We start from the raw sequence: 22,144 nt of genomic DNA, 5'->3' as shown, positions 1-22,144 counted from the left end.
AACTGCGCCCTTTGACTTTCACTCAATTAAAAAAAAAAACACGAAACAGCATTTGTCAGACAGACAGCTGTTGTTTGAATAAGTCTTCCACCTGATTCTCTACCATCCTTTGGGGTCATTTAGAAATGCCTTATGAAATTTTAACTTTTTTCTCAAGTGTCCACTCCCATTATCACTGAAATTAAGCTATAATCCATTGTATGCTAAATTGAATAAATTGGTTTGGGGATTTATTTAGCAACGTACTTTATTTATGAGGTGATTGTGCCCCGTGGCAAGCCCGATTACTCATTCCAAAAAATATTATGGCTTCCTAATTGATAAGATAAACAAACCGTTGTTGGGTTTCTTTGCAAAAGCGTTGCAAACTGAATTGAGTATTTTCTTCCCTGTCAAAAACACTATTCCATGTCCCCATACTTAATGTAGTGTTAAAAAAATGTCCCCTCGGGGATTAATAAAATATATACCTACCTACCTACCTAGTGCATATAACAGGGCAACGTTGTTATCGGACAATTTCAATTATCATGTGTACTCCAGGCTAAATAATTGTGTGTGCTCAAAACATCTATCCTTGGACTGGATGTTAAAGTGGACCCACTGGTAGGTACAGACTTGGACTTAGCTGCTGTGATGTAAGTGGGAGTGCTGGAAGAGAGATAGAGGCATGGAAATCCATTAAGGACTCAGCGGGAGAGGAAGGTGGAAGCTGCAGCAGGGGGAAACGATGGGGAGGTGGGTATAATGGGGGCGGGGGGGACATGTCGCAGAGGTAGATTGGCACCTAATTGGCACTTTTGGCTGTCTTGTCACATACCTGCTTAATTGGCGTGCCGAGAGTTCAGGGGAGAATATAAGCAGGGGGCTCAGAAAGCGGGTGGCTTACGCCTGCAAATGTGTGGGATTGGTGTGTGTGTGTTTGCGCGGCTGTTCGGTGGGGTATCGGAGCGCATCTTTCCAAGAGACCGATAGAGCGTCGGCTCATCAGCATAACGCATTAAACATTTACGCTGACCTACAAACGCTGACAACCTCTCCCCTTCAGTCACACCCATCGCTTCTCCTCCCTCATATCATCCGCTCTCAATCTAGCAGCTCCCCCTCTCCACACATACTCTATATACACTCGGGCACATCAGCTCTGTTTCCTTTGGTTGATAATGAGGACCCAGCAGAGGGAAACTGGAGGCATTGGTGGTTTGGATGGAGAATGAGGGTTGTGGGGCGGTTTGTTGTTGAAATAATAGGAGCGCTTTAGGATTTAGACAAGTGGCAAATGTGATACTTTGTTTGCGCGCTCTTTCTTCCGTCAACCAACCCATTTCTGTTAAACATGGGGGTTTTATGACCTGCTTTTATTTTGAAAAAAAGAAGAAGAAAAAAATTCCGTCTGCGATCATGCTTTCTCCTCTTTGTAAACAGCTAATCTTTGAATAGTTTGGATTTGAGAAAAGAAATGTATGGTTAAATAAAGATCTAAATGTTGTATCCAGTTCTTATGCCTCTTAACAGAACTCATTTATAGGAAATAAAAATACGACTCTCTTCTGTTCCAGCCGGATTTTGCAGTATGTCCAACGAAGTGTGTGTTTTCTCGAAGACAAAGACATGAATGTATCAGCAGCTGCATCTCCAAAGTGTCAACACCAATATTTGCTTTCCCGAGTGTTAACTCCTTACGTCATGTTTTAATGCAGAGCGCAGTCCGTGAAGAGGCAGCAGCTGTAGCTTTTACTCATGCATCTCTGTGGTTTGTAAAGAAACAAACGAGAAGGATGCGGACTGTTTATCATGATGGACTGCAGATGTCTTCCTGCGGCCGGCGCACTCTGCTGTGGAAATGGTTTGGGCAGCGAAAGAGCGAAGAAAAAATACAACGAGGATTAAAAAGGGGAAATGAGAGTCTCTCTCGGTCCGTCTCTCCCGCTCTCGTTCGTTCTCGGTCCATCGGTGGTCTGTAATAGACGTGATGGAAATTGATTTCCAGGGGAATTATTCCGTGTGCCCCTCAGTCTCAGGCAGATAATAATCCTTCCACCTTCCCCCCACCTGAAGAGGCCTGAGTGACTCTCAGGCTGTCCTTTGCTGTCCGTCTTCCAAGAGGGACTGCTTTAATTGTCCATTTCAACATGCTGCACGGTCTCCATGACTCTTTCACCTCAAGCCTGGCCTCTCTGCGTTGAGCGCTACCTGTCTCTTGTGCATCTGATTTGCTGATCGATACGATAGAGAGAGATGTGAGGAAAGAGCAGGGCCAGAATCTCTTGAGAAAAAGAACGATTTGAAAGGGCGAGCGCCTAAATCATTTCTCTTTCTTTAGCCAGGCAGCAGTTTTTGGTCCTTCCACCCACAAATCATCACCTTGTTAATCCCCTTTCAAAATTGTATCCTTCAGGGTAAATGCCAACATGATTTCTGTGAGTTATAGAACGTAAACAGCCACAATAAAATACTCATCCCTGTGAAAAGGGCTTTATCATCAGCATCGGCGTCTTTATTCCTGGGTCCTGATCAGTCCTTTGGGGTCTTTTCTTTTGTTTCGTCTTTGCCGAGGCAAAGCAGAAGCTAAAAGGCTATGGTGTGCTTTATCGACAACAGAGGAAGAGGTGGTCGATGAGTCAACATTATTGACCTGGGGATATGGGACTGAGCAAAGATAAACTCTGCTGAACGGATGATCAAGCTTACTCTAAGTTATGTCTTGCACCATCAGCTTTTTGGGCTTTGAAGCCAAATCCTGCTTTGAGCCAAGGTCAGACATCTGGGCTTTTCTGACTGTGTTGTTTTGGAGTTACATAGCTCAGTATTTTTCTTTGTGCGGTACATGTGTGACACATGGTCAACCTTTCAAACTAGTTCCTTCTTTTGAGCTCCAAACACGTCATCCACTGAGACAATCCATTGACTGAATTGCTTCTACATCCTGCAAATTATGCACGTCAACCCTCACGACCAGATTTCACAATAAAGGCTGTAATACACCCGTCAGTCCACTAGAGGGTACCATGTCAGTGTCATGTTTTGCCTCGCCTAGGCAAGAAAAGTGTGTGTTCAGACCAAACGTGAAGAGAGTTTTTGCCTCGCGTTACTTGAGTACAGCCGTTCAAGTTCAATATTTTCAAATCACGCGGACGCTAATTTGCGAACATTTGCTTCTCGGCATTGACTTTGTGTTTAATCACTCCGCGGGAATAATGGTGAAGGCACCGAGAAAAGCTCATGGTTTGGGCTAAAATAAGTAATTTTACATAAGTCACTTTACATACTTCGCGTAAGCTAAACATGTTCTGCGATGTGTGTATCTTACTTATATTACTCAAAGTAAATACATGCTGACTTTTTCTTTCCTACAGACTTACACAACCTCCCCAGACCTCCTCCCACTCTGACTTCTGCCGCATTCGGATTGTCCACTATATCGTGAACAAAATCCACTCACATCTACTTTTCAACTATGTAGTGTGCTATATAGTGGACAAGTGGACAATCTAAACGCAGCCTTTAGAACTTTGTCACAAGAACTCATTCACATGACCTCCTTCTTCAACCCTGCTCATGCATGCGTGTGCTTTTCACTTTTTACTATCCTATACACGAGGCAAAACGTGACAATGACACGATATCCTCCAGTGGACTAATGGCTGTATTACACGCGGCTGTATTACCAGTTCTGACCTTCCACAATAAGTCAAGTCAATTTTTACAAACAGTCTGTCTTCAGAAACATCTCTCTGAACTAGCACTTTGTGCAGATGGGGAGTTTTCCATCTTGGTTCGTTATGCTTTCTTGGTCACGAATCATTGTTAAAACTCCAGCCTTGAACACAGAGTTGTGGAAGAAAAGAGGAAGTAATGCTGGTTAAAGGTCAGAATAGTAGCATGCAACTAAGTATTCATATTTTATAATTAATCTTTGGTTTGTGTTGAATTTCAATGTACTGCATGATAATTGTTCAACAATAATAATAAGTGAAGGCTGTTAAAATTTGAGCCACAATGATTGCCTTGAAAGTAATTAGACATGAGTACTAGTATTAGTGCTAACAAGCAGGATGGGCTGACATTTGAATATTTTTTTTATGAACAGTTTATCTGAATGAAATTTGAATAATCCAATAAATATTCGACTATAAATTAATTCTCCAAACATGGTGAAAATGAATTCTGAGGAAAGGAACTGTTTTGCCGCATGGTTTCAGTTTCTTCATACTTCCACCTGTATGTTACGAAATCACCTCAGGATGTATGTTGGCTGGTGATTTGGTGCTCAGACTTGGAGCCAGAGCTCATCCATCTGCGTCTCACTTCCTGGGCTTCATCCAGAGTCAAACACACCCCCACACACACCCCCTCCCCCCACCACCACCACCACCACCCCCTTCACAATCTTAACCACGTACAAGCCGAGGAGCCTGACACCAACTCTCAGACCTGCCAGCGCGGCGTGCATCACAGCACCGATGTACAAACACACGCGTGCAGGAATCGACCTACAAGCACCATTCTCCTCGACAGACAGCGGGGTCTTGAGGGTTACGCTGCTCAATTTCTCTCCCTCTTTTCCCACTCTGGTTCTTCCTCTATCTTGGCACGAGCTGCTCGCACCTCTCCCACCAGCCATTACCCTTGCGCTGTCTCGCTCCTTGCTGTCATTCCAGCTCCCCTGTGTTTTCCTCTCTCTCTGTTCATTCACCCTTTTCAAACTCTTAACATAGAAACTCTCTTTCTCACTTACTGCACCTGACTCTTTATAGTACATCTCTCTCTTTCTCTCATCTCACACCTCTCCTACCTTTTGCTATCTTTACAACTCACATGTCTCCTGCCGCTGTCGAAACAGTCGGTCTATTCCACCTGTCTGGCCTCCCCCAACCCCCCGATCTCTCCCTCTGCTCTCCATCTACCGCTCCGCTCTTTGAAATCTTGCACTAATTTGCCTCCTCCTCCGAGCCGGGCCCTGGCTCCAGCTCCTTTTCCCCTGGGATGTGATTGCCTGCAGAGTGTGTGAGAGCAACTGAGGTTGTGTGAGATTGTGTGTGTGTGTGGAAGTTTGATTGTGTGTGCCTGTCTGTGATAGAAAGTGTGTGCAGCTGTTTGGCTCGTATGTGCGGGTGCATGTGTGTGTTTTAGAAAAAGACAGAAAGCGTGAATTCAGTACAGTTGGAGTGCAATATTGTATGGATATGTGTGTGTGTGTGTGTGTGTGTGTCTGTCTGTCTGTCTGTCTACCTTGAACCCCTCCTCTCACTTTGTAATGAAGCAGATTGCATTAACAGTATGTGGGTGCCAGGGGATCTTGATAGAAGTAAGCCACAGGTTTAACCGCCTTGCCCCACCCTGCCCGCCACACACACACACACACACACACACACACACACACACACACACACACACACACACACACACACACACACACACACACACACACACACACACACACACACACACACACACACACACACACACACACACCTCTGCCCCACCGTTTCCTCTCAGGGTAACTCACCAGCTAGCAAATCATTTATCATGCAGTAATGGCTCTGATGATCTCTCTCTCCCATCTTTCCACTTAAGGGGTTTGTCCTAGATTTTCAATCACAGGACGGCTGCGCCGCCCCATCACACACATATGTACAGCGGGGTGGGATCACATGTTGAAAACATCTTAAAGCTGCTCAAGGCACAGATCTTAGTAAAGAAATACACCGGTAATGCCTCCACAATGGCACAATATCCTAAAATGAAAGACTAGATTTACATTTGTAAACCAATGCTGAGATAAATTGTAATGATACATAATTAGTTATTTAATGAAGTTGCAAAAAACAACAACAAAATGATCAACAATTTTGATGATCAAGTGTAAAAGTTTTTTTTTTTAACTTGTTGCATGTAATGTTGGACTAAATCAATTTTATTCCAATCTATGATGAAATCATAAGCAGATGAAAACTGAGACCGGGTTGACAGCTCCAAAAAAGTAAGAAGTTCTTGAGTTAGGATTACTTTGCCTTATCTTAAAGTGAATAAATCAAGTATTAACGCCTCATACTTGCATAATAATTCATAAATAATTCTTACAATTGTTCTGTAGATACGAAGCAACAGCGAGCAGCCTGATTAGCTTAGCGTCGTAGAAAAAAAATGGAAAGAGAAGGAAACAGCCAGCCCCACTTTGTCAAAGCACATTAAAGAAACTCCAACAAGCAGCACCTCCAAAACTCACTGGTCAATACATTACATCTCATTTGTTTGATCGATACAAGAATATATTACCGTGACAAGTAATGGTCACAGAGAGGGGCTTTGTGTGCGACTGTTTCTTGGCTTAATGCCGTGACTGTCTCTGGTCTCCGCTGGTTGCCTGGCAACCTCACAATGAAGACGAGACTCCTGCTTCATATGTATGTACTGTACAGACATACTGCAAGAGATGGGTTGTCTTTTAGTCTAATTCGTGGCAGTGGGTGAATCAGCACGAGTGTGCGGTTTTGAGGATTTCCTTGTATATTGTTGTAATTTGAATATCAGAGGATTTGAGTCTGTTGGTCAGACAAAACAAAGCCATGTGAAGATATCACCTTTGGCTCTGGGAAATTATATTTATTGTTGTTTACTATTTTGTGGCATTTTACAGTCTTAACTGTCCTTTGATTAATCAAAATAGAAGAAAATATTCACTAAATTAGCGGATAATAAAACTAGATCTCAGCTGCAGCCTATTTAAATGTAAATTCATAATCTAACATTATCAAAACGATTTCATGCACATAAATGAGTGTTTTCCTTCTATTTTTGTCGTAATTCCAACAAAAGGCCTTTTCATTTTTCTGTTTCTAATGTTGGCCACATGTTTCTGGGGGAAGAATACTCGCGTTCACGGGACTTTGATTGATTCTTCGGCTTTGTGTGGTAAGAATAGAACCGGTATGTGGTTAGCATCAGTAGTAATAGCCACCAAGGTTGAACAGATGGAGAAAAATAAAAACAGAGAGAACACAATTGAAGCAGACAATCCAAGGAGAGGGGCACCACTGCTGGCACTACAGAAATGACTGCAATCCTCAAAATTGAAAGATAAAAGAAAGAAGAGAATTCAAAGATTACCACTGGAGTGAAATAATATCTCGCAAACAGCAGCGAGCGAGTGCTCCATCTTAAGAACGCAGGACTCACCAGTGTTAGATCCCTTATTTTCTCTCTCATCCCTCTGGTAGCCCTCAATATAAAGCCTCACACAGTCGTGATCTGTAAACATGAAGTGCTGCATACAGATTCTTAATCCTTAAAATTCAAAAACACTCACAACTGTTGGACATTTTGGGGGCTTACCAGTCTGTAATAATTGCATATTTGCTGCTTAAAAAAACCTCACAGATGTATCGTGAATAATATCTCAATTCAGAACTTTAAAAGTTTCTGAGACTGTGAGCCTTAAAATTCTTTTTTGAGATCTTCAGACGTGTTTTTTTTTGCTGTGTTGTATTTCTCATGAGGGATCAGCCCAGACGAGCAGAGCTGCTCGCTCTCTTCGACTACAGTTGTTTTAATCTTCACATTCCCTCCTCGTGCCAAAAGAGGGTCTATATTTCATTCCGAAAAGAATGTTAAATCGAACTTGATGGAGCTTGCCAGGATCGACACAGCTGCCCAGCTGCTCGGGTATAATAAGCTAGTAAATGCCCGTGCAAGAAAGAGCCGTGGCCGCGTAGAGCTTCACTGTAAGCAATGATAGCATAGATCTTACAACAGCCAATCAGGCGAGCTATTGAGTGCCTGGTTCATTCGTTGCTGTGGAGAGGTGAGTCATATGATCTGGCCTCGGGTCCCCAGGGAGTCACTAGGCCTCTGCAAGGGCTCGTACGGGTCAGATGGCAAAAATCTGGATTTGATCAGGAGGGTGGAGGGGGGTTGTTGATGGAAACCTGAGAGGCGGTGGGGGACTTTAAGGTGGAGGGACGAAGAAAAAGAAAGAAAGTCAAAATTGGAAAAAAAAAAATGTCCCCCTGCTTTGGATGCAGGCAGTGTTGTGTCCTGGCCCGTGCTATGCCAGTGTAAATTGCCAGTACGTTATCATTCAGGAAATGTAGTGGCATGCGGAGAAATGAAAGGGAGAGGTAAAACTGACAGAATGCAAATGACTTGCAGGTGTCGGGATGGAAATGAAATGAATGGCAGACGAGGTGCGTTCTGCTCGCCTTACAGAAATACAGTGACAGAAGTGACCCAAATTGTCTAAAGAACTGCTGCAAGTGAAGCCCTGCCTCATTTCTCTTCTTCTTCGTCTTCCTCTCTGTGCTCTCACTCTCTCTTTCACTGCCGATCTTTTTTCTCTCATTTGTCACTCCTTGCTTCCCCCTCGTCATTGCAATGGTTTTCCAAATGAAATCTCGCAAATCACCATTTTTCAGACCACGGCATGGTGTTTTCTGCATACGAGGTGTTACCGTAGCAACTGGGCAATAATTCATGCCCCTGCTGTCTCATACAGATCGTGTGTTGCATGAATTTGGCATGACATGTGAGACCTGGGATATCGTTTATGCTCTCTGTACCTGTGCTTGAAGACTGATGCAACAGTTTGGAACTTTACCTTGCAGTGCGAAGGGAGTGGTGGTTTGATTTGTGATGCTGGATAGCGGTGAGGGCGTCTCGAGGGTGCTGGGTGCACATGGTAGGTGGGTGATTGACAGCGTGACAGCTATGCACTGCATGTGTTGATTTTCCAGAGATGTGAATTCTCCCCATAACACCGGCAGCGTGTCTCCACCAAATACCATTTTCTAGAGCTGCAAACTTGTCCATATTATTCTTTTCAAGGATGAGAGGCGCTTTGCTTTGTGCTTTGACCCTGTGTCCGGACCTCGTTGTTTACCTCGCAGATTAATATGCGCCTCAGGATGCCGCTGGCACCGCCGGCTTCTAAATGTCTCTTTCGGTCCATCGGTGGGATTTTCGCTGCCGTTGTTCCTCTTCATTTACCTCGTTTATCAGTTTGTTACCCAGATGAATAATGGATGACGGGTCGCTTGTTGCCTCGGCGACACGCCAAGCTCATCATTGTCACGCGTTCGCTCGCAAAAACCCGGGTCCACTGCCATCCCCTGACTCCACCCCCGCCACAGCTGGTTGACAGACAAGTTGACATATCAGCACACAGTGTTTCCGCTGTGATTGAGTCTTGGCTGTTGTGCACGAGCTGATGAAGATGAAAAGGGAAGGCCATGATGGAAGGACATGCAGAAATCCATACAGGCTGAAACTCCATTTATATATATATATATATATATATATATATATATATATATACTCTCTATCCTATAAAAAATAGTTTGGTATTATTTAGTAATCTGGAAACACCTTTTACTGCATGATCCATCCATCTATCTGTTTAGCACCCCATTCAATCTGTATACACTGACTTATTCTTACTCGAGGGCACATGGGAGCTCTAAACTATCCTAGCATGCTTCAGGCGAAAGGATAGGAAGCACATTTTTACCCATGGGCATTTATCAGTCTCCAGCAAACCAGAGCTTTGGACAATGGCAGAATACCGGAGAATGCAGAGGAATGCTAACCAAGAGTTAAACTTGACATTGTAAAGTTTGCTCAGGAAATGCAGAGATGTTTCCGAACTTGTTGAAGCACATTTTAACTTTCTCCATCCAACGCCTACAGTCTTACCAACGCCTACAGTCTTACCAACGCCTGACAAATGATTGAAGTCCTTTAATGTCTTTCAAATCTGCTTTGCCCTTTGAGGATGCTACGATCTTCCAACCTTTACCGGCACTAGTTAGAAGCTAAAATTGAAGCTAATCATAAGCGGTGATTGAGGTGCTTCTGCCGTGACCCCAGCATCAGGAAGAACGATACTTTATTGATCCCTGTGGAGAACTTCTCTTTTCACTCGTCTCCTGATAGATGGAGGTCGGAAGTCAGGCTCGGACGCAGGACGGCAATCAGGGAACTGGATGTAATTTGCAGTCATGCTCAAGGACTCATAAGCAGGCAAGATGTTTGTCAGAGCAGGGGTTTGGGTTTTTGACTAAATCACAGTCTAGACATGTGAGGTAAATGACTCCTTAGGTGTGAGCAGTTAAAAGCGAAGTCATGAAACAAGAGTAAGTCCTTTAAACTGGCTCAACTTTTTTTCTCTTTGTAGAAGGAATTATAAAACATATCTCGAACCATCCGCTCTCCACCCTTTTGTTCTTGTTGTAAATTTTTGTCAGTCCATTTATTTTAACCCTCCTGCACCTCGTGGCATTTTGAAGTAAGAAATGTGTCTGTCTGTCTCTATATTTTTCTCGTCAAGTGTGTGAATGCTGAGACGTCATGCTTATCTTGTAAGTGTGAGTGAGTGTGAATGAGTGTGTGTGTGTGTGTGTGTGTGTGTGTGTGTGTGTGTGTGTGTGTGTGTGTGTGTGTGTGTGTGTGTGTGTGTGTATTCGAGAGTCTCAGAGCATTTTGTGGCTAGAAAGGATGCAGCTAAAGCCTTGTGGTTGACAGGCAACCTGTTTCAGGGTTACAGCAGGACATATTGTCTTGACGATGGCTGTTTTAACGGCCAATCCCTACTCTCTACAGCCGATAATGGTCCTCTTCCCAGGCTTTGCTTCCCTTCTAACTGCAGACCATCTATGACACCGCTGACCCGGCTCATCCTTAAGCTCACAAATATAGTCATGCAGGAGGAGCAAGAGAATCCATTTCACTTCTCCTGCACCAGCAAAAGAAGACTGATGATGGTGGCTGGGTCATCATGACTGCTGCATGTCATGTCCATGGTGGTTTGACATTTTTTGAAACTAAGGCTTCCGTTTTTGGTACCAACACCAACTTGAAAGTAAAGTTCTGCACAACAATATTGCCCAAATAAAAGATCCCTGAATAGGCCAAAACGTAGCACAAAGGTATTGAAGTGAACACTGTAGATTTATTTTTGTCAGAAAATATTGCAAATTACTATCACAATATCCAGAGCTCCCTGTTACATTTGACAAAACCTAAATATAATCATCAACATACGGTTTCAATAACCAGACTGCATCCCCATTAAGAAGGAGAGCATCAGTTGCTTCATCAAGCTCCCTTAAAAAAAAAAAAAAGGTAAACAGTGAGTTTCCATTAAGGCGACAAAGCCCTCTAGCAGCTGTAGAATTATCATGTGAAGGAAAGAGAAAGTAAGGTGAAGTTTTGATAGAGAAACAACGTCCTCATTGGGATGAGGTCAGGGTAAATGAATAGTTCAACAAAAGTTTGGACTTATGCACAGGAAATGGATGTTTTGTTTTTGGACATGGCTACTGGTGATTTTACTCTACTCGACTCTACTTGCTTTTGGTACCAGGTACCAGTACTTGTTAACAATGGTGAGTTGGTGTAGGATGTCTCATGTCAGTTAATAATGACACAATGAATGTGATGAATCTCTGACCAATGAGTGATTTGCAGTGTTTTCTTATCACTTTTTAGTATCAGCTTAGCTCGCTTGGAACCTTGCTGGAGGTGATCTAAAAAAATAATGGTTTTATAAGGCACGGACAAATGATGTCATCCTGCTGAATAAGTGTCAGATTAAATTTGTTGTGAATCAATTATCAAAATAATCTTTTCTATTGATTAATCGATGAATTGACTTATCGTTCAGCACTCATCCAAAGCTTTTCTGTTATACGAATTAAAATCTATCACTAATTTGTATTAATCTCCTGGTTGGATGTGCAAATGTTTTTTGTATCTTGTTATGTAATCCCTGCTTCTGTTCTTCATGAATCACTCACGTTTCATTTTCACCTGGTTGCTAATACTTTCTGTGCATTTACACCTGAAGTTTTATCTGTTTTTGATCTATCAGAATAAAACTCTCCAGACACGAGATACATTTTAATGCCTGTTGCTAAGCAGGTCATTCATTTTCCTGACCATGATTGCAGCTATTTCGTCATCGTGGCACCATATTTTCATTAGGCTTTGACTTCCAGCGCGCAGACTTGTCTGACTGCACTCTTATCAAAAGGAACTAGAGTTATTTACTCGGAGGAGAAAACGAAATAGCACAGAAGCTGTCTTGTTTGAAAGAATAACTTGAGCACATGCCATCTGATTTGGCATATAAATAATTTATAGTCGTTTCAGTTATGGGCAGCGTCTCAACAAGAGGGTATTGCTCGCCAATTAATATTCCCTCTCTGCCCTCTATCTGAGAAGATCCAGCCAGCAGCCAGTGACGAGCTGAGAAAAAAGAGAAAAAGAAGGAAAAAGAAGTAGAAAGCAGAGAGCGAGTTCATTACTACAAATGCAAATGAAAGAGTCCCAGTGTATAATAGCCTGTCAATGTCAGCTTGGATGCCAGAAAGCTGATCAGGTAATCTGCTTGTGTACAGTATGTATGTCACAGTGACATATGCCGAAATGTCATGCTATAGTTAAACAAAGGTAAAGGCAACAGTAATTATATGTTGGGAGAAGGCAGGATTATTGATGTCGAACACGAGGGATTTGCAGCACACTGGAACAGGAGGCCTTTGATGGAGCTGGAATCTGAAATAGAATATTTCTGGTTCAAGTCAATGTGCATAATGACAATGTTCCGCTTCAGACACGCTGCTCATTAACGGGAACCTTTTACTTGCAAGAAAAGCTGAAGAAGGTTTCACTTTCTGTGGGCAGCAACGCACTCCCAAGGCCTTAGCGCTTGTAAGATTCTGAGATTTCCCTTTAACACTAGTGTGAACTTTCTTAATGGTGGTAATCAGGTCTCCCACACATATTTGCCTTGCATTATTTCACTGCCGCCTATAGAGTCCCTCACATGTTCAGAAGGCTGTGTGTCTGAGCGTTCTTGATCTGTGCCGGTGTAATGCTTGAGATTCAGTACGGATGTCCGTGTCTGTTCAGGCCGGCACAAAGTGAATCGTAAAGTGGACGCGAGTCGATGCAAATTCAGACTGCAAATTGAATCGAAGACATGTTTGTGAATGCTGAAAGCTTTTGAACTTGAGAAAATTATGACATGTAGTGAGATCAAGACATCTTATTAGAAGTAAACAACCCTAAAATTATGAACAACTTTGTCTATTTTGAGCCCTCCTTGATCACCTGTCTGTCCTCTGTCTTCACCGATGCAAAGTACTAAAGGGAATCGGCCATGTTGAAAGGACAGCTCCCGGCTCATAATGACCAATCATCACTAGTCTCCTGCCACTTTCCCCGCACGACCGGGCCAGTGTGTCTTGGCCCGTTCCCCTTGACAGATGGCTGACTTGGCCTGAGACTGACATCTGTATCATCCGTCAGCTCCGTCAGCCTGGCCTCTCCTATGTAAAGGTTGTCAGAGACCGCCAGTCCTCCTCTTGATTCCCTGCTCCTACCCTTGTGCTGCTGCCACAATTGGCTCCATATGCCATCCACATGGAGAAGTGTCACTCTCCACTAGCTCTGCATACAGCAGCCAAGCCCCCAGGTTTCTCTCGCTCTCTCCATTTGTTTTCTTTCTGTCACTACGCTTCTCCCCCCCCCCCATTTGATTCTCTTTTTCATTATTTCCTTGTCTGTGCCCAACCATTGAAATAATTTCCTACATGGCTATTAAGGGAAAAATGTTAGTGCCGAAGACCTGCATAAACAGGCCAAGGCAGTGGAGCGTGGAGGATATTACATCCTGTAATCATTGTTGTTGTGGGTGTTGATGTGAAGGAGGGGTTGGCTAGAAAATCAGAGCTGGCTAATAACAACTTACTCCTTCCTGAATGAGCTCCTCTTCATTTAGAGGAGCAGTCCAAAAGAAAGGAGGGTCAGTGGGCAGCAGGTCAGAGAACATCCGCCTTCAGGCTAGAAGCATCATCTTCTGGTTTCAGAAGAACCCTGAGGTGAGGAGTACCGTCCACGTCCTGTGAGAGGGACCTGGATGTCCAGCTGTGGAAGGGTTTTAGTTCAGGCCCCAGGCTAAGAGCTGGCTCAGCAAAGGCTGAAAAGCAGGTCATGGCAGTGTGGGATGGAGTGGGAGGAAGAGGCTAATGTGGCCAGAGATGTTGATTGTAGACAGGTGGATCGTATTGACTGGATACTCCTGGATGGATAAACAGCAGTAGCTGGAGGACTGGCTGGAAGTCTAAAACCAAGTTCACACAGACAGATCAGCCTTCTGTACTGAAACGGCTAAATGGAAACTCGTTGCCAGATTTCAATTTGACCTGAGCCCTGTGATCCGTGGACTTGTGCACATTAATGTGGGCAGCGTTTCACTGCTATCAGCGTCATAGTGTACCCAAGTTGACACCAAATACTGGGTGATGTGTCACATAGTGAGTCACAGCGTGTGGAGCCCACCCAGCGTGGGAACGCTCTCATTCACACTTACATCAGTGCTGGACAATAGTACCATCATGCACTGAGTTAATAATAATGTTGTCATAAAAACACAATTTTGATCGACTTAATTTTGCAAATATTTTAATGCTGCTAAAATATTTTGGGGGATGGGGTATCACTGAGTAAAGTCCAACCACATTTCTAAAAGATTATGCAGTGTTGTTTGCACACTGGCTGACGGTTTAAGTGAACTTGGATTTGTATGAAGAAAAGGCAGATCATTTTGAGTTTTTGTAGTACAAAGACAACCAGAGCCTGTTAACCATTGTGATGTACACTTACAAATGGATTTAAAATCAAATGAAAAAAAAAAGAATACATGAGTAAAAATGAATATATAAATGCATATACATTTAATTCAGAGTCTAAAGTCTCACAGATGGTTTGATGGGTATAAAAATGATGTGAATCATAGTCTTTGGCCATGCCAGTCACTGGAAAACAATCCAATGACACCCTGTATAAAATAAATACACAGTCCCCCTGTGCCCTACTGTGCTGGCCGAACACATATCAAGTACATATTCCTGGTAGAACGTCCACCCATCCATTTCCTGTACACGCTTTATCCTGATCGGGGTCACAGAGGGGCTGGAGCCTTTTCCTGTCGTCTTCAGGCGAAGGCGGGGTAAACCCTGAACATGTTGTCAGTCCATCACAGGTCTAACTGAAAAAGACTCGCATTCACACCTACAGCCAATTTATATTCACCATTTAACTCAAACATGCAAACTTCACGCAGAAAAGGCCCTAGCCAAGGTTCAAACCCAGAACCTTCTTGCTGTGAGGCGACAGTGCTCCTGATAGAATATGTAACATGAAATTGTACTGCTTACCAATACATTTTTTATTTAACCTTCTAAACTTGAAAATCCTTCCTCACAGTCTGCGTAAAAAAGACTGTGTAGTGCCATTTGTTGTTTTGATCGTCAATTCTCTGAGAGACATCTTGTTTTTGTCCTTCATCGTCATCTGTCCTGCAGTTCCTTTTTTTCTTTTTTTCTTGCGTCTCTGTGTAGCAGAGGTTAATGCCATTAGCTGCGCACATCTGTGAGAGGCCCCAGCTGCCTCATCGCTGAGTGACTGCTGCTCAGCTTGGCGGCCTTGACGACTGGGAAGTCTGGGATTGTGCTGGACGGTGTAGCAAAGTCAGATTTATGATGATTGGAGTTAATACTATAGTATAACAATTGACTCACCTGCTGGCATCTCACCGCTGTGGCCCGCAGGGTGAGGAGTCTGGGCTTCCCTCCACCAGCCGGGCTGCACGGCTCGATGCACATGAAGAACTCAACATGGCCTTGTGATGTCGACCTAATGTCCCTGAAAGCAGAATTTGTGGCCTTGAATTTATAGTTCATAATGGAATTAGATATGAAGTGTCACTCCTACTACACGGGGCAAAAGGTCTTTATAAGCACATAGCAGGAAATAACAGTCATTAAGCCTTGTGATGTCATTGTCTGAAATGACCGCTGTGGCCTATACATACACATTTACCAAAACAAAATACATATCTGGGAAATGAGGCAGACATGACCAGTTGAGTGGGCCAGTAGGCCGGCTTTAGTGCAGGCAATTACCAAATCCGTCCTAAATTTTAACCGACTTTATTCTTTCCATCAACATCATTAAAATGCTCATTTACAATGGACAGCAGGAAAGGATGATCTTTAATGCCATTAGTGAAGGCAACAGCTTCGCTTTTGATAGCTCCTGCTTTGAAAAATGGACAGAAACCCACTCTAATGGGGTGCTATTGTGTTCATCGAGAGATTTTCTTTTTTCACGCCCCCTTATGTACAAAACTGTTTAGCAATACATTTTTACCTGCAATTTTTCCCCAAACGCATTATTTGATGAAAGATTTAGCTGAAGAACTCATATTTATTTCATATCCAGGATAGTTGTGTGTTAGTGAGCTTGAAAAAAGTATTAGAGTCACACAGAGAGCCAGAAAACAAAGCCTCCAATGTTATCAAAGCAGGTTTAATGACTGTGTTTTGTATCAATTTGAGCAGTTCTGAACCAGAAAATGCAGTTTTGTTAGAAATCGATCCACTGAGTGCTGCTCAGTCACCTTTACCATCTTTTACAATTCACTCCCTGTGAGTAAGCGCCACGCTTAAAATATTGCTGAGGCAAATTTGATATTCATATCGGCCCATAGGAGAAACTTCTGCAGATGACGGCTAGGTCTTTCTTGGCCAAAGTGAAAAACATGTTCCAGAATGATACTGAATTTTTTTTGGGTCAATGGCGATGCCAGGAAGAAAAAAAAAATCAGATATCAAAATATTCACTGATATTCTCTTTATAAAAACCACATTTTTTGCAATGACCCTCGAAAGTGGTTATGTATCACTTTTTGTGATACAGATATGCAGTAGCCGGATATTTTACAGTTTATTGTCACCACTGATATCAGCGCATTGAGACATTAAACTTCACTGGGAATTTACTAATTATAAATAAATAGAAAAGCACAAATAGAACAATTTCAAATTTACCACAAGCATCTTTTTGTGCATTATGTCCAGCTTTTTGTTTCAGACCACAAACCCCAGAGTGAAAACGTGCTTTCAAGCAAAACAGTATTGGATACCATATCATTGCAGAACTTTAAAAATATCACCGTATATGAGCTGACTCTCATCTCTGTGCAGCTGAATGTATAGGGATGGGAAATGTGGAAAGATGATGCAAAAATAGAGGGAATGTAGCCTTTCTTACTTTGATGCTAATAAGTAAATCTCAGTGATAACAGTCTCTTTTCTTCCCTCTTCACCTGATAATCCTTTTGGCCTTTGTAGGGAAAATTGTCATTCCGCAAAGGCAGCAACTGTTTTCTCTTAGATCAATTAGACGAGCGCCGGCCAGCCAGCCAGCCAGCAGACTGGGATGCGCGCTGGGCTGCTCACACTCACACTCACTCACACCCACACAGACATGTACACTCACACCTTGATTGAACTATCAATCAGTTATTGAACACGACAAATTTCTCACTCTTTTGCATAAAGACTGGCAACACACTTGTACATATGCGCACACACACATTAACTTTTCCTCCTGCCAGACCATTAAACAAGAGAGCAGCTCTTTTGGCTCCTTAATGGAAATTGCCATTTCAAAGGCTTCAGAGAGAGATGTTAACCTTGTGCGATACTTGTGCCATTAAAAATGGATCAAAGAGGCTGAGCTTTGATGTCAATGGAAGATTTTATTTGGGTCGTGGCATCAGAGCAGGGTGATTAGCTTACTGCTCAGCGCCCTCTGCTGGGATGATGTGGCATTTCACTCATCAACTTGTTATGTTCTTTTCTTTATTGTAATTGTTTAATCCGTTGCCTAAAATCCCGCACAGATAAGAGGCGAGACGATCAAGACACAGTTTCAGATATAAATGGAAAGACAGACTAAAGTAAGGGCAGCAAATCAGAAGCAGCTGTTTCCTTTTGCTTCTCAGTCAGTCCATCAATCAGGTTTTGTTATGCAACATGAGAGCCGATGTGGACTGTCTGGGGTATCGTGTCTGGAAACAGCAGAGTGGCTGGGAGGCACCTCTGGGTGGGTGGGTGGTGCTGATGATGATGTGGGGATGAACTTTTGACCCTCAGCAGGCAGTCTGGAAACCTCTCCTAGGCTATTAGAGTCTCCCCCACAGAGCTCAGCTTCGGCCTGGGAATGAACACACTGTCCAAGGAGATAAATGACTTTTAGGGGGGGATAGTAAGATCCCCTTACCTGTGTGTGTGTGTTTGAGAGTGTGCTGTCCAAGTTGTGTACGTTTGTGGGCTGACAAAACAGGGAGAGACAAAGAAGACAGAAGGAACCATTTTGCTGTGTGTGTGTTAGTTTCTGCAAGACAGAAGAGGCAGTTGTGTCTGTGCAATTCCTCTGTGGGTGCAGCCACTATATGCATTAGTACGCATACCCTTGTGTAAAGCGCAGAGAGTGTGTGTGTGTGTGTGTGTGTGTGTGTGTGTGTGTGTGTGTGTGTGTGTGCGCGTGCGTGCGCGTGTGTGTTGGGGGGAGGGTGGGGTGGACGGCAAAGATGGAGATGGAGACACAGATCGAGAGAGTGAAAAAAACCCATAAATAATTGATGCTAGATACCGCCTTGCATCTGCCGCCTGCTGCCATTGAGTTTCTTCAAAGTAGATGGTGATGCACGGTCCTGCTGAAGCACTGCACAGCCACCCATCCATTCTGACCTCATTATCACATTAGAAAGGCAATAATGCATTGGCTTTAAAGCGAGCAAAAAAAATGACTTTCTATGAAATGGATGCAAATGTTTCTGCCTCAGATCATTTGCCAGATCTGCTGAATCTTATAATTTTTTTTACCATATTATTTAACATGGGAGGAAAAAAAAGAGACCAATTCCGAGTTGTCATGCAAAGGTCCAAATGGGATTGCTAATTACTTGAATATTGGCGTGTGAGTGTGGAGCGGATGTGGAGTTTCTCTCTGGTTGCCATATCAGTCACAAACAAGTGGGTTAGGCTGTTTGGAGAGTCTCAATACGTGATTGACTTTAATGTGTTTAAGTTTTGCTCCCTCCCTCCCTCTGTAGGCCTATTTTCTCTCAGTTTGCCTCATTAAATCTTTGTGGAAATTCTCCAGCTCTTGTGGAAGAGACTTTCCTTTGATTAGGCTATAAACAAATGGAGGAGTTGGTTGACATCTCCCAAGACTGTGGCCCTCTTTTGTTTTGCTGCTGCACTGTTGCTGCCCCCCCCCCTCCCTGCTTTGACAGGACTCCAGTACTATTCCCCAAAGCCTTTATCCTCGCTCCTTTTCTTTTTTTCCCCGTGTTCCCTTACCCAACTCCAACCCCTCCTCCCCTCCGCCTTTGTTAAAGACGGCCCCTCATCCACTCCCCCCACGTTTCTCTCTCTCTCTTGCGCTGTCTCCCTCTCTCGCTCTCTCATTATGCGCTCATCCGTTCCGCTGGCTGGGAGCTGAGAGCAGCGCTAAGGAGGAGAGTGGTTTGGGAAACCGGCGGCATGTCGCTGCAGTTTTCACCAAAAGAGGAAAAAAAAAAAAACCAGGAAAGGTGGACCAAAGTGTCAGGAGCTGCTTTTTCTTTTCTGCCAACACTCCTCCTCTCCCTCTGTCTGTCCGCTCACTTCTCATTGACTCACTCCTCCCTGCTTCAGCCGGCTGACTGAGTGCGCTGACACTGGGACCACTACCTGCTGCCTGGGGATTAAGCGCGCTATGAATACCCGGAGCTTAATTTGTTGTTTTGGCTGCCAGTGAGTGTTGGATCCACACGGAGGCGAAGCGGGAGCGTAAATCCTTGTGGCCAGGACACTGGGAGCGCCTCTGGACTGAGACATCCCAGTGAAGAAATAACTGGACTGGACTGGATGCTTGAAAAGAAAAGAAAGACGGCCAACCACACAATGAGAGACAAGTTCTTTCCTGAAAGGCAAAACTGAAAAAGCACACTCACCCTAATACGGAGGAGGGTCAGAGGAGAATGAGAGGCTTTTCCTCTAATTATTTGGTTGGAATTTTTCTTAACGGGCTGCTGACACCAGGGACTAAATCCCAACAAATCTGCGCCTCGAGCGCTCTGGTTGATTTGTGACCACACAGAGGTTTTTCTCCTTTTCTTTTCACGAGTTTATTCATTCAGAGTGTCTTTGTATTTTGCTCGTCATCTGTAGCATATTAAGAGCAAAGACAGCCGTGGACTGACAGGTCGAGTGGAGATTGCGATCGTTCACCTCTAACTTTTCTCATCCTCTCCACCACTTCCTTTGACCTGCTTCTGGCACCAGGAGATTTTTATTTTTTGGGGGGGACAGGAGTCAGCTGCTTATCCCCCCTCCATGAGACTGGCTTGGAATAAAGGGTATTGAACCAAGGAGGAGTGGCAGGCACGCAGGAGACACAGGGAGGAAAAGCCAACCATCTCCGTGATCCCGGGAGCATATGGTTTAGCGAGAGTCGGCCAGCTGCTTTCCAGCCATCCTCCTAATCACGCGACGGCAGACACAAGTCGCTCCGGTGACGGTTTCAGGTTTGGATGGATTATGGTGTGCCGTAGACCATAAAACCAAAGAAGCAGATCCTTTCGGATACAAAGAAGTTGTGCCGAGTTAGAGGAGTGAATTCAGATCATTGCGGAGGAGAGCACCTAACCCGTGCAGGCAGCAGCCACAGGGAAGCTACAGAAGATGCACAGCCATCTCCTCTTAGGGAAATACTTGTGACAGGTATTTTTGGTGTGCACCAGACCTCGGCTTGGTTTCTAAAGGTTTTTGACAAGAAGAATGAGGGGGAGTGCTTTCGGAGCCGGCATCCTCAGACCTCTTTCGTTCGACTAATTACCAGTCAGGGTCACTGGGAAGAGAAGAGCGGATTCCTTCTGTGGATTTACTCCTGGTCTGCTGTGGAAGTTTCCCCGTTTGGATATCTAGACAATCCAAAACATCCTAACACACACACACACATCTCTGGCTTAGGTGTATCTCACATACATGCTAAAAGCACAGGAACACACAGTGTCAAATACAGCATCACCACCCACTTAAATCCACACACATGTTTGCACTGTAAGTATAAACCACAACACACACACACACACACACACACACACACACACACACACACAGACACACAGACAGACAGACACACATACTCCCACATTAAAATCCCATTTGTTAGTCTTTTTCCCAGCGGGCACAGCATAATGGAGGTCGTGTGGACAGGTGGGGGGCTGTAGGAGTCCAACATCCCGGCACCCCTGTCTGTCCTTTTTCCCAAATGGATGTTATTATCTCTAAAAATGTGTTGCTTGGAAACCGCTGAAAGCTTGCCGCCGCAATTCTCTGACAGTCACCGGGTCCCTTCCACGGTGCACAGCTGGAACCACAGCTGAGACAAGCAACCATCACACATCTTTTTTTTTCATTTTTTTTTTCCTTCATCTTTATCCTTATCGTCTTGGCCGTCACTCCACCGCCATCATTTTTTCCAACGGGTCTTTGGGCACCCCTCGGCGCGCTCCTCGCCCCGTCATCTCCTCCACCCTGGAGGGGAGGGGGTCGCTGGAGTGGAGCATGAGCGGGTGCCACTATCCCTCGCCGGCGCCAGCAGAGCGGGACCGCAGGTACCAGCACAAAGTGTCGCTGGTGGTGCGCTATTTCATGATCCCCTGCAACATCTGTCTGATCCTGCTGGCCACATCTACACTTGGCTTCGCCGTGCTACTCTTCCTCAATAACTGTATGTTTGCTCATCTGAATCACACAACTTCACTCTCTGAACTCTTTTCTCTTCCTCTGCAGTTTCATATCAACACATCGGTCTCTGCTTTGCAATAGATTGCCTGCCTTAAACCCAGATTCGAAGCATTGGTGCTTCCTTTGCTGCAGAATTTAGCTGGAAAAACATTATTTTGCATTGCAAATACTACATAGTAAATGTCCTTGTTGAAACAAATGCCCCCACCAAAAAAAAAAAAAGAAAGCTCACCTTCCCTCTCATGACAGCCTTATCTGCACTTGAAGTAGGGACATCAGGACAGCTAAAGTCACAGCCCTCCCTATCCTTGATCCTGTGTCTGCAGGCTTCTAAGACTGCTTCATATCTCCTCTCCAAAGCCTTGGCATTTACTTTGAACTGTGCGATGAAGTATTAAATGGCGATTAAATGCCTTTGGTGGATGAAAATGTGTCTTTTGGCCTGGAAAACCCTGACTGCTCCTCCGCTGCAAAGTTCTTTCCCCACTTTATATTTA

At 44.0% G+C, this 22,144-nt stretch overlaps 1 protein-coding gene across 9 annotated transcripts in view; it reads left to right on the top strand.

Annotated features, from left to right (window-relative positions):
- The window catches only part of agrn (agrin), a 283,677-nt gene that overhangs the window by 85,347 nt on the left and 176,186 nt on the right, over nucleotides 1-22,144 (top strand). For 2 of the 9 annotated variants that reach the window (XM_069693997.1, XM_069693995.1), the window contains exon 1: nucleotides 19,346-21,630. The exons of the other annotated variants lie outside the window; for them this stretch is intronic. In XM_069693997.1, the coding sequence (XP_069550098.1) occupies nucleotides 21,465-21,630 (166 nt within the window). In that variant the 5' untranslated portion in view covers nucleotides 19,346-21,464. Of the gene's footprint in view, nucleotides 1-19,345; nucleotides 21,631-22,144 lie in introns of those variants that run through there. 9 annotated transcript variants of the gene reach the window in all.

Source organism: Brachyistius frenatus, unplaced genomic scaffold (genome assembly GCF_029030835.1).
Source record: "Brachyistius frenatus isolate BFR_SWC_R1_liver_20210118 unplaced genomic scaffold, ASM2903083v1 Contig_16, whole genome shotgun sequence".
Classification (NCBI taxonomy): domain Eukaryota; kingdom Metazoa; phylum Chordata; class Actinopteri; family Embiotocidae; genus Brachyistius; species Brachyistius frenatus.
The sequence above is the reverse complement of the archived record's forward strand: the minus strand, read 5'-3'. Positions and strand labels throughout refer to the sequence as shown.